The 14,942-nt window shown below is 34.0% G+C and overlaps 3 protein-coding genes across 3 annotated transcripts; 2 read left to right on the forward strand and 1 right to left on the reverse strand.

Annotated features, from left to right (window-relative positions):
- Positions 1-2,209: 2,209 nt before the first annotated feature.
- LOC120067355 lies at positions 2,210-3,288 on the forward strand. Its single transcript, XM_039018927.1, has one exon. The coding sequence runs from the start codon at positions 2,331-2,333 to the stop codon at positions 3,096-3,098; it is 768 nt and encodes a 255-aa protein (XP_038874855.1). The 5' UTR covers positions 2,210-2,330; the 3' UTR covers positions 3,099-3,288.
- A 980-nt stretch (positions 3,289-4,268) lies between these two features.
- LOC120092468 (phosphoribosylformylglycinamidine cyclo-ligase, chloroplastic/mitochondrial) lies at positions 4,269-7,456 on the reverse strand. Its single transcript, XM_039050560.1, has 8 exons — positions 6,874-7,456; positions 6,512-6,606; positions 6,333-6,434; positions 6,178-6,237; positions 5,405-5,577; positions 5,210-5,312; positions 4,954-5,112; positions 4,269-4,716 (listed from the first exon to the last, which is right to left on the reverse strand). Exons 1-8 carry the CDS (start codon positions 7,232-7,234, stop codon positions 4,546-4,548), a joined length of 1,224 nt encoding a protein of 407 aa, XP_038906488.1. The 5' UTR covers positions 7,235-7,456; the 3' UTR covers positions 4,269-4,545.
- Positions 7,457-8,579: 1,123 nt separating this feature from the next.
- On the forward strand, positions 8,580-10,786 carry LOC120067780. The gene is made up of 6 exons (XM_039019361.1): positions 8,580-8,907; positions 8,975-9,181; positions 9,271-9,350; positions 9,912-9,987; positions 10,172-10,297; positions 10,398-10,786. Exons 1-6 carry the CDS (start codon positions 8,755-8,757, stop codon positions 10,539-10,541), a joined length of 786 nt encoding a protein of 261 aa, XP_038875289.1. The 5' UTR covers positions 8,580-8,754; the 3' UTR covers positions 10,542-10,786.
- The last annotated feature ends 4,156 nt before the right edge of the window (positions 10,787-14,942 follow it).

Below are 14,942 nucleotides of genomic sequence, written 5' to 3' on the forward strand. Positions count from 1 at the left end.
ACTCTCGACGCATAAAAAAACCTATCGGGAGTTCTTGGAACTCCGAACGACGTATACCAACCATCAGGAGTTCGCGTAACTCCGGACGACCTACATTCTGCGTCGGGAGTTCGTGAACAACTTCTGACGATCCCTTTTCAGTGTCGGGAGTTCCACTCTCGATGGATTTCTCCCGACCAAACTCTTGACGATCAGTACGTCGTCGGGAGAGGATCTCCCGATGCGTTTTCCACCATTTCTCCGCGATTTTAGGCGTCGGGAGAAGTGAAATTTCTTGTAGTGTATGTACGAAAGAAAAAAAACAATTATAGGGTTGTTTGGGGCGTTGAGTTGAGATTAGGATATCTGGAGTTCATATGTCTATGTTTAGGATGCATAGTTGTTAAGCCTAAGTTCATATGTTACAAAGTTGAGTTTATATGTTTGGGATATCGGATGTAGTTTTTTTAACTCTAAATAATATACTTTTACTATTTTTGTTTCTTAACTTTTTAATTCAGTAATTCTACCCAACTTTGTTTGAATAAAATATAGATTGCAGTTTTTTCTAATAATTGTTAAAAAAATTTCTTTCTTTCTTTTTTGGGCAATGAACAATAATTAACCTATTACATTTCTTGTAGAAATATGGTTAAATAAAACGAGAAACCAAATAGAAATCAAAACTTTTGATTCCTAATTTTTCTCCATGGATTTCACTATCATCTTTTTTTTTTTTTTTTCTTATTCATCCTGTTGTTGCTTTATACTGTTACTATATAATGATTTTTTTTTAATTAAGTCTCTTCCATCATCTTAGCGGCCAATGAAATGTCACCATATTTCTTCAACAATTTCACTCTCAATTCCTCTAAATTTAGAGGATCATCATAGAAAAAATCTCTATTTTTCACAAATTCTTGCTGGAAAATATTCCAGGAAAACTTTTTCCATTTTATGTTTTTTTTATATGTTACATACTTTTCAACTACATACTTACTTTTCGTCTAAATATTCTTAACACTCATTTGAAATGTGAATTCAATCAAATAAAAACATTTTTTTACAATTTTTTACGTATAAATATTGCACTTAATGTAGACAAAATATTATTTGTTTATATAATCAACAACCCTACAACATACTTTAACAGTCATTAGTCTTATAATAATCGAAAGTGGTGTCGATGTTGATTATTGAAGATGCTTTCACTGGAGTTTGTAGTCAGATGTGGTTGTCAGAGCCTGAAGTTGGTCGCATGAAGGTGGTATTGGAGTTGGTTGTCAAAGTTTGTCATCGGAGGTGGTTTTCAAATCCCGGAGTTAGTCGGATGAAGGTGGTCGTCGAAGTTGATCATCGAAGATGATTTTTGTCAGAGATTGTAGTAAAAAATGGCTATCGGAGCCTAAGTGTTAATCAGATGAAGGTTGTATTAGAGTTGGTTTTCGAGGTTTGTCATAAGAGGTAGTTGTCGAAGCCCTGAGTTGGTCGCCAAAGTTGGTCGCTCAAAGATGGTCATTGAAGGTGTTTTTCATTGGAGTTTGTAAAACGGAGATGATTGTCGGAGCCTACGAAGGTGGTTGTCGGAGTTGGTCATCGGAGTTTGTTGTCGGAACCTAAAAGTAGTCACCAGAGTTGGCAGTGTGAAGATGGTCGTCGGAATTAAGTCACTGGAGGTGATTGCCAAAGCTCGAAATTGATTGTCATAATTAGTTGCATGAAGGTTTTCGAAGCTGGGAGTTGGTCATTGGAGTTTTCATCAAATGTGATTTTCGGAGCCCAAATTTCATTGTCGGAGTTGTCAGAATTCAGAGTTAGTTTCCAGAATGTGGTAGAGGTTGATGGGTAAAGTCATTAAAAACATTGGAAGAAGGGAGAGTTGGGGTGAGTTAAAATATACCAACTCAACAAAGTTGGTGGGCCAAACAATGAGTTGATATATTATACAACTCAATTCATATTGGTGAGCCAAATACCTCTATATTGTGTTACATGTGTGTTGATTATTTTATTTGCAAGGGTCACTTTAAAAAAAGTATAAATGTATCAACCCATCTGAAACCACCCTACGCGGCAGAGCACCAGAATTTTCAAAGAAACAGAAGCAAACAAACTTTGACTCGCTAAAAAATGCAAATCCCACCACCAAAATTTGTCCGTTTGTACACGTCATCATTGAACCCGTGTGCTCCTACCCCTGGGTTGAACCCCCAAAAACCAGCGGAAATTTTCCATCACTCATCTCGCCGCCTTCTCCGATTCCTTCCCCCAATTTCCTTATAATCTCTCAAATTCTGACCTCCATTTCACAATCAAATCAAGCTTCAATTCATCACAATCTCCAAATTTCGATGTGTAGATCCACGGATTATCGGATTCTCGGCATCGATCGCCTCAACATCAAGGCATTCTTCGTTCGATTTTCGCATCTGGAACCTCTTAATCCTCTGCCGGACTCGCTCACTCTCTTCTACCTCCCTCGCATTGACGAGACCCACCTTGAAATCGACGGCCTCAAGATCCGCCCGGACTCGCCCGCGTTCGTCACTCTTCACCGAGTTGTTTCCCCGTCGTTGAGGATGAGGAAGGATGTGGTGTTTGGGAGTAGGGAGCGAGTTCGAGCGAGCGAAGGCGTGCAGTTTCAGGTGCATTTGAGGGAGGAGAAGGTGGTGCATGGGATTTTTAGGAAGGATGACGACGGAGAGTGGCGATTGGAGTGTAGATGCGCGCTTGAATCTCAGATTGATGGAGCGGCGACGGCGGCGGAGGTTTGCGTGGATGTGGAAGGACGAGTAGCGATGTTTGCGAAGGTAGTTCTAGAAGTGAAAAGGAAGAAGAAGAGAGGGTTTTGTGGATTGGAGGAGATACCGGAGGGACGAGAAGTGGACGGCGGTGATTGCGAGGGATGTGGTTGTTGTTGTGGAGGCGATGGAGATTTGTCGGAAAATGACGGCGGCGATGATGACGGTGAAGACGGCGGAGAAAAGGAAGTGGAGATGGAGGTGGAAGGGGTCCGATGGGCCGTAGATTTGGGGATTTGGGCCGTGTGTTTGGGCGTTGGATATTTGGTATCGAGGGCGGCCCAGTCCAAAACATTGAGACGTAAACGAATTTTCTGAAGCATTGAGGAAAAAATATTATTTTTGTTTTTTCGGGATTTTTTATTTTATTTTATTTTTTTTTAATTACGAGTTGTTGAGAATGTTTTTGTTGTACTTGTAAATGAACAATTTTTTTTATAATACAAACAAAATAATTTTATTGAATTGCAATTAATTTTATTGAATTGCAATTCAATTTGATCACTAACTAAAAGAAAATGCTTGCAATGAACATTAAAGAATACCGAAATTTTTGTAGGGCGTTTTGGTCTAGTCTCCTTTGATTTTGAAATAATATACCGTACACTCTTTCATGGTCTGACTTGCAGTCCAGAATCGATCACATTTAATTGTCTTTTCTGTTAAGCTATTTGACAAGATTTATTCTAGTGAGTAGAAGTGAACATGATAGACCAAAAAATTGAGTTGATTGATCAAAACAGAACCGAACTAAAGGTCCTCTATCGGAGAAGAGGAGGGGTTCGGTCGGTGTCGGTTTGGAAAAAATCCAAACCGACAATTTTTTAAAAAGATTTTAGAGAATAAAACCGACTGATGGCTGATTTGCACTCCTCAACGGTCAAGATCGGTTTGAATATTTACTAAATCGATCATAGTCGATTCAATGATAGTTTGATCGAAAAATTGACTTCGACTAATCACTACTCATAAGATCTCTCAATTAGACAAAATCTAATTGGATTTTTCATATATTATCCATATGCCTCTCTAGTTTTTTATCCGGACTTTTATTGAAGGGATTCATGTTGCCTTTCCTTGAAAACCTTTCTCCTTCCATTGTGTTTTGTGAACATTTTTCCTAACATTTGGTTTTTCTTTCCTTATCTTTTATCTGAACCCCTTTTTAAATCAATTCAATACCTTTGAAAAAAATTACTTATTATTTGTACTCAGATAAAATTGCAATAGGCATAAATGGATGAAAATATTAGATGTACAGGGAATTGTTCACTTTAGCCAATTTTAATTTTAAATTTTAAATTTCATTACATTGAACTTTCATATTTGGATAAATAGAACTTTAAAAAAAAAAATCAATGATGGAAAATATATATATATATATATATATATATATATATACACACATATCAATATTAGCTAATACATCAAAATAAATGAGTTAATTATTTTTTCACTGGCCCAAACACATCGAACAACTATTGAAAGTTCCAAAAGATAAAAATTTATCAGGGTCCAACAAGTGTTTTTTCCCCCTTTTATCCTGTTTTAGATTTTTTTAAAAAATGGGTAATTTATTTCAATAAAAACCCATTTAACTGTTGAAACAGCCATTACAAATCAACTTATTTAACACAACATGGTAAAATTTTGAGAAGCCATATTACCATAAAGATGTCACCTTCTGTTCATAACCCCATCATGGGTTAAAAGCTCAATTCCTTGTTGAAACTAAGACTTGATTACAAAAATTTCAACTGATAGATTACAGGAATCTTACTCCTTCGCCGTCCGCAACCTCTCCGATGAGGTAAGCTCTGTTAGTTCCATGCCTGTCATTGAGTATTCTTTGTGACGCCTCCTGGTTCACTACAAGAACCATGCCGACTCCCATGTTGAATGTGCGTCTCATTTCCACAACTTCAATCTTTCCCGCCTGATATGTTACCAAGAAAACAAAAAAAAACGAACACTCAGGATCGCATTCCCAACACTTTTTTGGTATACTCAACAAAATCGAAACATTAACGTTTAGTTTGTAGGGATATACAAATAACATATAAAGGAATAAGCCAAGCAACTGGCTCAAGGAAAGGGATACTAAGTCCATATTTTCAGGGTAGTCAAATTCCAAAATTTGTCAACAGGATTTACAGAAACAAACCACATTTACCTCTTGAATCCAATTAAAGACAGGTGGGATTTCCCATGAATCCTTGTAAATGACAGCTCCAAGGCCATTGGGAAAAACTCGGGGAATATTATCGGTAAAACCACCGCCCGTGATGTGGGCTATCCCTTTAACCCCTCCCTTACTGATGATGTCAAGTACCTGTGGTTGCAAAGATAAAAAGAGTTGCAATATTTTGATGTCAATCAAACCTCAAGTGTAAAAAAAGGAAAATAGAAAACAATATCTGAAGGGTGACCTGTTTGACATATATCACAGTAGGGGCCATTAAGGCCTCACCTAGTGTAACATCTCCACCAGGGAGTTTATCCTTCAAGGAAAGGCCGCTTCGCTCAATAACCCTATAAAATTATGAAGAATATATAGAATATCAAACTCAGTTTTTTCGATTACCGAGTGTAAACCAAAAATATGAAGGAATATCAAGATCAACCTTCTTACTAGAGAGAATCCATTTGAATGGACTCCACTTGATGGCAAACCAATAAGATGATCTCCAGCCACAATATTTTTCCCATCAATGACAGAATCTTTTTTTACAATGCCTACAGCAAAACCACTGAGATCGTATTCACCATCTGCATAGAAGCCTGGCATCTCCGCCGTCTGAAAATGTACAAGACATATCATTTAGTATCCACCATGGTTGAATGGAATAACAAACAAAACAAAAACAAAAAAACAAAAACTTCCAATTTACATTTAACCAAGTTGGCAAACTCACAGAGAAAAGAACAAGAGAACGAAAAAAAGAAACAAGAAAAATCTTGTCAATAGGTTAAATGGTATTAAATTTTCTTTTTAGAAGATGAACTCAAAACAAATTGTGGGTAGAGGGGCACTATCAGCGAGTTTCAATTCAAAATGAAGAATAAAAACACATCAAGTTGCATATTCTTAGAACTCAAGGACATGTACATTGTATAGAACAGATTCCGTTCAAGTAAGGTCGTACTTAGCTGCAAATTCATAGCCAGTCTATTCTATATTTCAGCCATAAGTTAGCACATGTCCAGCAAAACCAACAACTAGCCGTGTATGAACTTTACTGTCAAGTGGAAACCTAGGAACCATTCATGGTCAACTTGAATATAAGAAACTAATTCCAACCCAGAATTTTACACTAAGTTAGCAACCACTACATACAACGGAGAGCTTTACTCTTCAATCAATTCCAAAACAATTTTATCAAAATAATCAACTTACCTCCCCACCCAGAAGAGCACAGTCGGATTGTTGGCAGCCAGTCACAATACCTTTTATTACCTACACACAAAAAACGTAAAAGCTATATAGCACATGTTGATTCATATGAACAAGCAAAATTTAACCAACTGACTTATTTCAACGTTCATCCATACCTTTTCAGCAAGGTCAACATCAAGGTGGCTTGTTGCAAAGTAATCAAGAAAGAACAGTGGCTTTGCTCCAGAAGTAACAATGTCATTAACACTCATAGCAACCTGGGATAAAACTTACTCATAAGATAATTGCTAATCAGTATAAAATACAGACATCGCCACCCATATTAACAGCCTACCAAATCAATTCCTATAGTGTCATGAATCCGAGTTTCAAAAGCAAGCTTTAGTTTAGTTCCAACACCATCAGTGCCAGCAACAAGATACGAATCACCTGCATCAAACTTCATTAAGAACAAAAACAAAAAGACAAAGAAAAACAAAGCATTAGGAAAAACAACAAATCAACAGCAGCATCCATCAGACCCTTATGTTCCAAGGACATAAGAAAGTAAAGATTTTGAAACACTCTCAACCATTCCACCATACTATACTTCTCAGTTATCAGTTCAAAGCCAATATGGATAAACATATCAGAATCATTAAACAACTTCCACAGGTACAAATTCAGAAAAAGAATGTTGCCAAAAAATGAACAAACCTAGAGGAAAAAGACCCCCAAAGCCGCCAATACCAGGGGCCATCTTAGCAATCCTCCTCACAAGCTCTGTACCAGCATCTATATCGACTCCAGCATCTTTATACGTAAGACCTTCTTTTGCCTCTACACAAAAATTCCTCTCCGGTAAAGAAGAAGCAAGTCCAATCTTCCCAAATCCTCTGCCCCCAAATCCTCTAGGTTTCACTGAAAACCGAATCGACCCATCATCGGATAAACATTTTGGAGCCTGAAGGCGTAAAAACATCTGGGTGGGGCTCGATTTCGGCTGAGAATAAGGGATATTCAAATTAGCCAAACAACCATTGAACTCAGTGTTAGTGGAAAATCCCGTAGTGGCCATGGAAAGCAGAGGAAAGGACTGAAGAACAGCGCTGGGCAGTAACTGTGACCGCCGAAGAAGTGTAACGGCGGGGTGGCGGCGGGAGGTGGCCGGTGTATGGGTTTAAGAGAGGGGGAAAGAAAAGTTAGAATCAATCGGAGCTGGGTGTCGCTTCTTTTGGGTTTTCTATTTTTACATTTTAAATGTATTGTTTTTTTCACAAACAAGAGCAGCAAGATGTGAGAAACCAACCAAACGAGATATGATCAATACGGCGATTAGCTAATTTATAAAAAAAATTAGGATATTTATAAGTTGAAGATACGTTTTTTTAAAATAAATAAATCTAGGATATAGATAAACTTAAAATTGTAATACAATACAAAAAAAAACATCTAAGATGTTAAAATAAAATACAATACAAAAGTGACTTATATTGATTAAAGAAGAAAAAGAATATTAAAGGGAGAAGTATGAAGATAAGCGAAAACCTTCTTAGTTGAATTGTTGAAGATATTCAAATGGATTATATTTTGGTAGACTTTGTGGGAACTCAGATGTTAAGGTCAAGATTAAATGATTATAAGGTTTGGACTTTTTTTTTTTCCTTTTAGTTTTGTTCTATATAGTGAACTTTTTAAATAGGTTGTCTAGTTTTAGATTTGAAATAATAAATGAGTTGCTTATTTTTTTTAAAAAAAAATGTAAGCATAAAAATAGATACGTCAAATACGTATTCAAAAAGTATAAGTATCGATATCTGATACGTGATTCTTTGCCTCATATGAAGTATACGTGCTTCATAGGAAACAGGGAATAAGGTTAAAATTAAAATTGAGGCATAATTTAATAACTATATTAGTTTTTACTTTTATGTAAATTTGTAAATAAAGAAAAAAGTCAAATAATTAGATGCAAAATAAAGAAATTTGACATCACAACACTCCAATACTCGTATTAGTAACCAAATTAGTAAAAAGGTTAGACAGTAAGGAAGTTTGAGTAATTTGGACATACCTTAATATTAAAAGTAGATAAAATCATTACATAATGAGTTTGTCTTTTAAACAGATTGATATCAACATAAGTGTTGATTTGAACTTTGTTGGTAGACCCAAGTTCGTGCAATTGGACGTAAAAGATTGAGCCAACCCTTTGGGTCCTATGGCAAGGGCCGACCTCCTCTAGCCATCATGTCCGATCCACTTTAATTCTTTAGACTCGAGCATTTATCTTAATAAACACTCATTTTTATTAATCATATTGATTAATTTTTTATACCTACATGAAACCTTTCAATTGATGGATATACAATTTTTCATATAATTCAAAGCTAGAAAAAAAATTCCACTTTTATATATAAATACCAAAATGGAAAAGCAAGGGGAAATGCCTAGAGAGGATATTGGCACAGTTGCCAAGAACAGTTCCAATGGTGATCTTCGTTTTCCAGTGATTGAATTTTCCTTCAAAAACTTTCTGAATTCTCTCTTTCTTTCTTCCCATTCTCTTCTCACTGGTTCTTGTCAATTTGAACGCCAATGATCACTCTGGCTTCTGCTTATTTATCATCTTCCCGTTCCAATCTCTCTTCTCTGAAGAATCTTCGTCTCTTCAAACCCTCTTCCACATTCTCACCATCACTCTCTAATCTCAAGCCCTTAAATCCTTTCCTCAAACCACCTTCCAATCAGGTAAATTTCGCTCCATACCCTTTATCCCCTCTTTCTGATAACTCTGATTACCCCACTTTCATCGCAGAGTAGAATCGGTAATGGGATTTGTAGGGCGGAATTGGGTAACGACGCACCTTTCGCCATTGCGATCGGTGCCTGTTTTCTCAGTTCTCTTGTTCTTCCGGTAGCCGACGGTGCTTCCGATGATGAGAGCGATGCCATCATTGATTCCACCGATACCCGGCTCGCCGTCATGAGCATCATTAGCTTTATCCCCTACTTCAATTGGCTGGTATGTATATTTCAGTTTTTTTTTTTTTTAGTTTAATTCTTTCTCTTTGTTCAGATTATATTTTATCTTCTTCTTGGATTATTGTATAGAGTTGGGTTTTTGCGTGGCTTGATTCTGGGAGAAGACTTTATGCTGTTTATGCAATCGTGTATTTGGCTCCTTACCTAAGGTCATTATCAATTCTTGGATTATTTTTGTTTTTGCTTATTTGAAATGTGTAATTTTGAATTCCTTTCTAGCTGTATAGTTGAGCTAGTTGTTTAAATTTCTAAAATGAGTAATCAGCTATGGAAAGAGGAGAATGTGCAGAATACAGATCAAATGAGTTTTTCAGTCATTTCTTAAGAAGTTACAAGAAGAGGTTCTGTAGTGTGCTTATCAAAATTTGATGGACAAGAGCTTACGAAGAACATTTCATTTTCTTATTAATGGGTATTTTCTATAAGAATTTGTTTTTTGCCAATCGGAGCATAGCTCAATTGATTCATAAGGCTTGATGAACTCTAAACGTAGATAGTTCAATCCTCACTCTACAATTGTTGAACTGAAAGAACTTTTGGGGCTCCTTGTTGTGTGAATATGTTTGAGCTAAACCAGATTATTATGTGTGTGTTTGAGACTTTAGCCATGGTTAACAATGAATGTAAAGGACGGATTTTGTTCATCATGTAAGTAGTATGCACAAACGTCATTATGTTCTTCTCACCATGATTTTGCATTGCGTTATTAGGTCAAACTTATCGTTGTCGCCTGAAGAGAGCTGGCTTCCTATTGTCAGTATTCTTCTCTGCATCATTCACATTCAGGTACCTCGAGAAGGTTCTTCCTTATACTTTGAATTGTTCATCAGAGGTTTTACAAAATGCTGGGCAGGACCTCTTTTGCAAAAACATTTTTGAATGCCAACCTATACTTTAATATTGAAATATTGTGGCATCAGCTTTGTATAATTTGCGTTTTTTGTGGTCACCACTTGGCATTTACTTGTAGCTTGAAGTGAGCATTACAAATGGAGATATTCAACCTTTGCAAATATTTGGGAAAGCCTCAAAGCCAATTTCTTCAACCAAGAAAGGGAGAGACCATTTCAAAGGGTCCCAAGGACCATACAAAGAGGTAAACTACATATTATATAGACAAAGGCAATCTCTATATGCTTGTACATAATTCATCAGTCCGATATCCGTAATCTGAATGATCTTACTTTGCATTCAAGAGCGGAAAAAAAGAGGACAGGAAGCTGCCGTCAGCGGAAGAACAATTTCAGGATAAAATTAGAAGATGGGGAGATTCTAAAGAGAAATTAGATAATGAACAGTCAAATGGAGAATGGGATGATGAACAAAGGAGAAAGCATTAGGTTATGTGTTCTAACTTTCCTCTGCTTGTGGGGTGGGCTCCTTATAAATTAAAGTTGAAGGATAGAGAAACTGATAGCATTAAAGTTATAGCATTAAAATTAGTTTTCCCTTTAAATTTATTCAGCTGCTGCCATTTTCATGGATCTTGAGCATTAAAACTGCTGTAGTTGTATTGCTTAGCTGAGGTTGCTGAATGTTATTATTTTACTTTTCTTTTATCAGAAACATAAGTTTAGTATCGAAACTCATGGGACTAAATGTGAATTTGGTTTAACTTTTCGAATATTTGATTTTGAAAATAAGTAATTTTGATAAAGAAAAAAAAAAGTTAAAATGTTTAGCAACTACTCAAAATAGATTTTGAAACATTTTCAAAGTATATTTTAAATCCTTATTAAATAAAAATGATCTTTTTTTAAATCATTTTTTTTCCTCTAATCGATCCAAACAACCCTTGACACTCTCAAATTAAACATTGATGCTGATTTGTGGATATCATAATTTTTGCTTATTGACACAGTTTTGAGAAATGATACTCATCTCTAAACCCATAAGTGAGAGTAGCATTGTGCATAGATCTTAACTTACCCATAATTGATAATTGGGAGTAGTGTCGCGTATAGACAAGACCTTAACATCGATATTAGAATAATAGTCTAAATTTCTTTTTTTAAAGGTTGGATGGTTTAAAATAGATAACAAAATTTGAAGCAAATGCTTTGTATTGGTGCAAATGTTTACACTTTCTATGTGCCTGTTTGGTGGTCTAATATCCTATGTGAGGAGATAATATAGTCCCCATATCACCATTTGACCCATTGATGTATCATCTCCTCTTTTCACTTAACCCTCATTTAACAATTTTCTCAGCTTCTCCACCCTCACTTCCTATGTCTTCTCTCTTCTCATACCTAATCATCACTCTTGTCACTTTCTCCCCCCTTCCTATAGTCCATTTACGTTTTTATTTTTTTATTCTTTTCTTGAGTTTATTTCATAATATTTTCGGTGTAATTTTTTTTTCCACTATATCCATTTTATTAAGAAACTATGGTATTTCAATCTGGTCCCATGCACCCATTTTTTATCTTCAATTTACATCCATCGTTTTTTCCTCCAATGTCCTATGATAGAGAATATTAATGATTTAATATCTATAAATTATGTCATTCAACTTTTCATTTTTATTTGCTTAGTATATCAATTATTTATTTGTATGATGCTCATTAAAAAAATTACAATATATTGGATTAAATCTTTGTACACGATTTCTCAAAAGAAAAAAAAAGAAAAACAAAAAAAAAACAAAAAAACTCTTCATATACAACATCAATAGTCAAAATCTACCATTCAAAAGTCCATTATAAAACCTCAATAGAAAACTCATTCATGAATATATATGAGAAAAACCTCCGAAGCAGAACTTTTTAGAAAAATTGTCTCACTAAAAAATTTAACTGGTCATTCATAACTCTTTAGTTCTCGATAATTTTTAAAAATTAAATTTATAAATACTACTTTCACTCGTTTATTTTTATTTTTATTTGTCTTACTTTTGAAGACTCTTTTCAAAACTCAAGTCATGATTGAAAATTATATATATACATAGTATTAAAAAGTGGAAAAAGGTTTTAGAAAAAAAGTTTGTACGACCATTCTTGGCTTAGAATTAAATTTTGTATTTTTTATACATACATATACATGTGTATATTCTTTTCTTAAAAAAAATTAATTCATATTTCAAAAAATAATTAATTAATTTATGAACTGGGGTAGTTAAATTCATATTTAAATTTTAATATAATTTTCTATATTATAAATTCTATTTTCATGTATTAGTTAATTTATTTTAAAGAAGATTAAATTAATTAATTTTAATACTATATAAAATAAAAGAATAAATTCATGTATTAAAAGAGGAGAGAGATTGAAAATAAAGAAAACACACACTTTTGAATGAGTATCATTCATGGGTATAAAAGATGCATGAAATAGCTTATTTGCATGCTTAAAGCCTCAAAACTTGTACCTAATAAGGGCATGGGTATCTCTTACCCATTCTCACCCTTATTCCCTTCTCATTTCCTTCAATCCAAACGCCTCAGGAGTCGAGTTTCATTCTTCATGGACTCTTATCTGTGTTGTCCTATTGATCTACTCCTTTAAGGTCGAGTTACCTAAGTCATCATTTTGAAATAGTCAATCTTAAGCAGTAAATAGCGTTATAAAATAAGGGTGACTTATTTTTTTTTTTCCGGTCTTATATAAACTCTTTGCATAAGACACTCCACTCGCATGTCTCCGCATGAACGATTCAGTATCACATCGTTTATACTAAATATAAAGTGGTTGCGTCCAATAGTGTTACCAGAATAAGGTACTCAACCTTTTCGTATACTATAGACCGTTTTGGCTATTTACTCGAACTTGATCTATTCTTATGTCTCCACATAAAGTCCAAGTACTCATGTAATAGTAATGGATCTTAATTTATTGGATTTAGTCTTTACAAGTGCAATTTACACATTCAATAACATATTTATTGAATAAACCTCAATAATGTCTTTATTACAAATAGAATATGTTTAATATTACAAATTGTGAGTTTTAGGACATACAACCCAACAAACAATAATATAATTCACAAGATTGCAGAAACTAACCTTAAACAATTCAAAAGATATATTTTTCATAAAGATACCAAAAGAATATTTATCTCAATAAATCAAAAAACAGAAGTTACCGAATAAGTTATTTTCTTTTATTAGATTCAATAAAGCTTTTTAATTGCTCCCAATTTGAATTAATCCTCATTTGAAGTCCAAGCAACAATCTCTTCTTGAATAATACCTACAAGGAAAGTTCAATCAATATTTTAGTACTCATTCCTTGGGTCCTTCATTCTTAGTGAGCAAAGATTTTGTAATCCCTTTTAAATTAGTTCCAAAACTAGTAGCATACATTTTTGGTAAATAACAAGCATGATATTTGTGGCTGATTTTGCCACAAGAATAAATTTGAGCCGGCTATCTGATCCGATCAACTGCGTAAGCCGTAGGACGTTGGGCAAGAATTTACTTTTAACAAGTTGATTTTTCACAATATTTCTAAAGTAATTCTTGTTAGGAGCATTTTTCAATTTGGTCTAATATGAGCTTTAACTCCACAAAAATGACATGTAGGCACAAATTTTGATTCACATGCACATCTCTAGCATTTACGTGTCTACGCACAAATTTACTATTAGGCATACATTTAGATTTAGCAAAGCAATGTTTGGTCACATACTTTGATTTCTCATGTAAAGATCTACCTTTTTCATGCGTATTCACAAAATTCACATTATGAGCACATTTTGATTTAGCATGATTTTGTTTATGCATAACTTTTGAATTTTCATGAATATATCTAAATCTTTTCATGCTTTGACATAAATTTATATTTAACAAAATTAGACACATTAGGCAAAGAATCTTGAGACATACAAGGGTGGGCTTTAACAAAAGTACTTTTAGAACTAGATGCAAGACTTTTATCAACATAGGCAAATCCCTTTTTGGCTTTACAAGGTTTACTTTTATCTAATTTCTGTGTACTTATAGTTAATTTCTTAAGAGACACTTTTGTAAGTTCAAGTTCTTTAGTAGCAAGCAATTTTTTCTCTTTAAGCATATGCAAAAGATCATTTTTCTAAGAATATCAAATTCAAGAAATTTAATTTTGTCAACAAGGGACAATTTATCTTTTTCTAAAGATTTATTGCTATTTTTCAAATCAAGAATTTATCTGTCAAGCTAGCAATTTCATCTTTCAACTCTAAAGAACAAGATCAATTTTTCTCATTTGCAACTCTCAAATCATTCAATTCAATTTTCAAATCACATGATAAAAATTTGAGCTCATCATTCTCTTTTCAAGAAACTTAATTCTATCATTCAATACATTTTTCTCATTACAACACTCATCAACTTCATTATGCAACAACGAATTATTAGCTCTATTTTTCACACATATATTTTCATCTATCAAAGTTTTATTCTCAATAATCAAGATCTTATATTTCTTTGATAATTATTTAAGGTTAACATTTTCTAAATCATGTTGTATACTTTCAAATGCATTATATAGTTACATCATAAGTTGGGGATTTTTGAATTACCTCATTTTAGTCACTTTCATCTTCGGAATCATTATCCAAATGAGACATTATGTACAAAGAGGATCCATCACATTTTTCTTTTTTCCTTCCATAGATTTTTCCTTTAGTTTGAGAATTGTAATTCTCCTTCATATCAAATAAATTATTAATACTACAAGGAGAATTTTCTATGCTAAACATATTGTCAAGAAAATTCCACATATCAAATGCATGTGTAATTTTATCACAAACTTTACTATCT

This window comes from Benincasa hispida, chromosome 12, assembly GCF_009727055.1.
Source record: "Benincasa hispida cultivar B227 chromosome 12, ASM972705v1, whole genome shotgun sequence".
In the NCBI taxonomy this organism is placed as follows: Eukaryota; Viridiplantae; Streptophyta; class Magnoliopsida; order Cucurbitales; family Cucurbitaceae; genus Benincasa; species Benincasa hispida.

Bases quoted from the DNA above. Each gene is read 5' to 3' on its own strand.
- LOC120067355 (XM_039018927.1), top strand. From the start codon at position 2,331: ATGTGTAGATCCACGGATTATCGGATTCTCGGCATCGATCGCCTCAAC.
- LOC120092468 (XM_039050560.1), bottom strand. From the start codon at position 7,234: ATGGCCACTACGGGATTTTCCACTAACACTGAGTTCAATGGTTGTTTG. The intron at 5,578-6,177 runs GTAAGTTGATTA...GTACATTTTCAG, and splicing joins GTGCTCTTCTGGGTGGGGAG to ACGGCGGAGATGCCAGGCTT. The intron at 4,717-4,953 runs GTAAATGTGGTT...GTAACATATCAG, and splicing joins TCTTTAATTGGATTCAAGAG to GCGGGAAAGATTGAAGTTGT.
- LOC120067780 (XM_039019361.1), top strand. From the start codon at position 8,755: ATGATCACTCTGGCTTCTGCTTATTTATCATCTTCCCGTTCCAATCTC. The intron at 9,988-10,171 runs GTACCTCGAGAA...ATTTACTTGTAG, and splicing joins TCTGCATCATTCACATTCAG to CTTGAAGTGAGCATTACAAA. The intron at 10,298-10,397 runs GTAAACTACATA...TTTGCATTCAAG, and splicing joins CCCAAGGACCATACAAAGAG to AGCGGAAAAAAAGAGGACAG.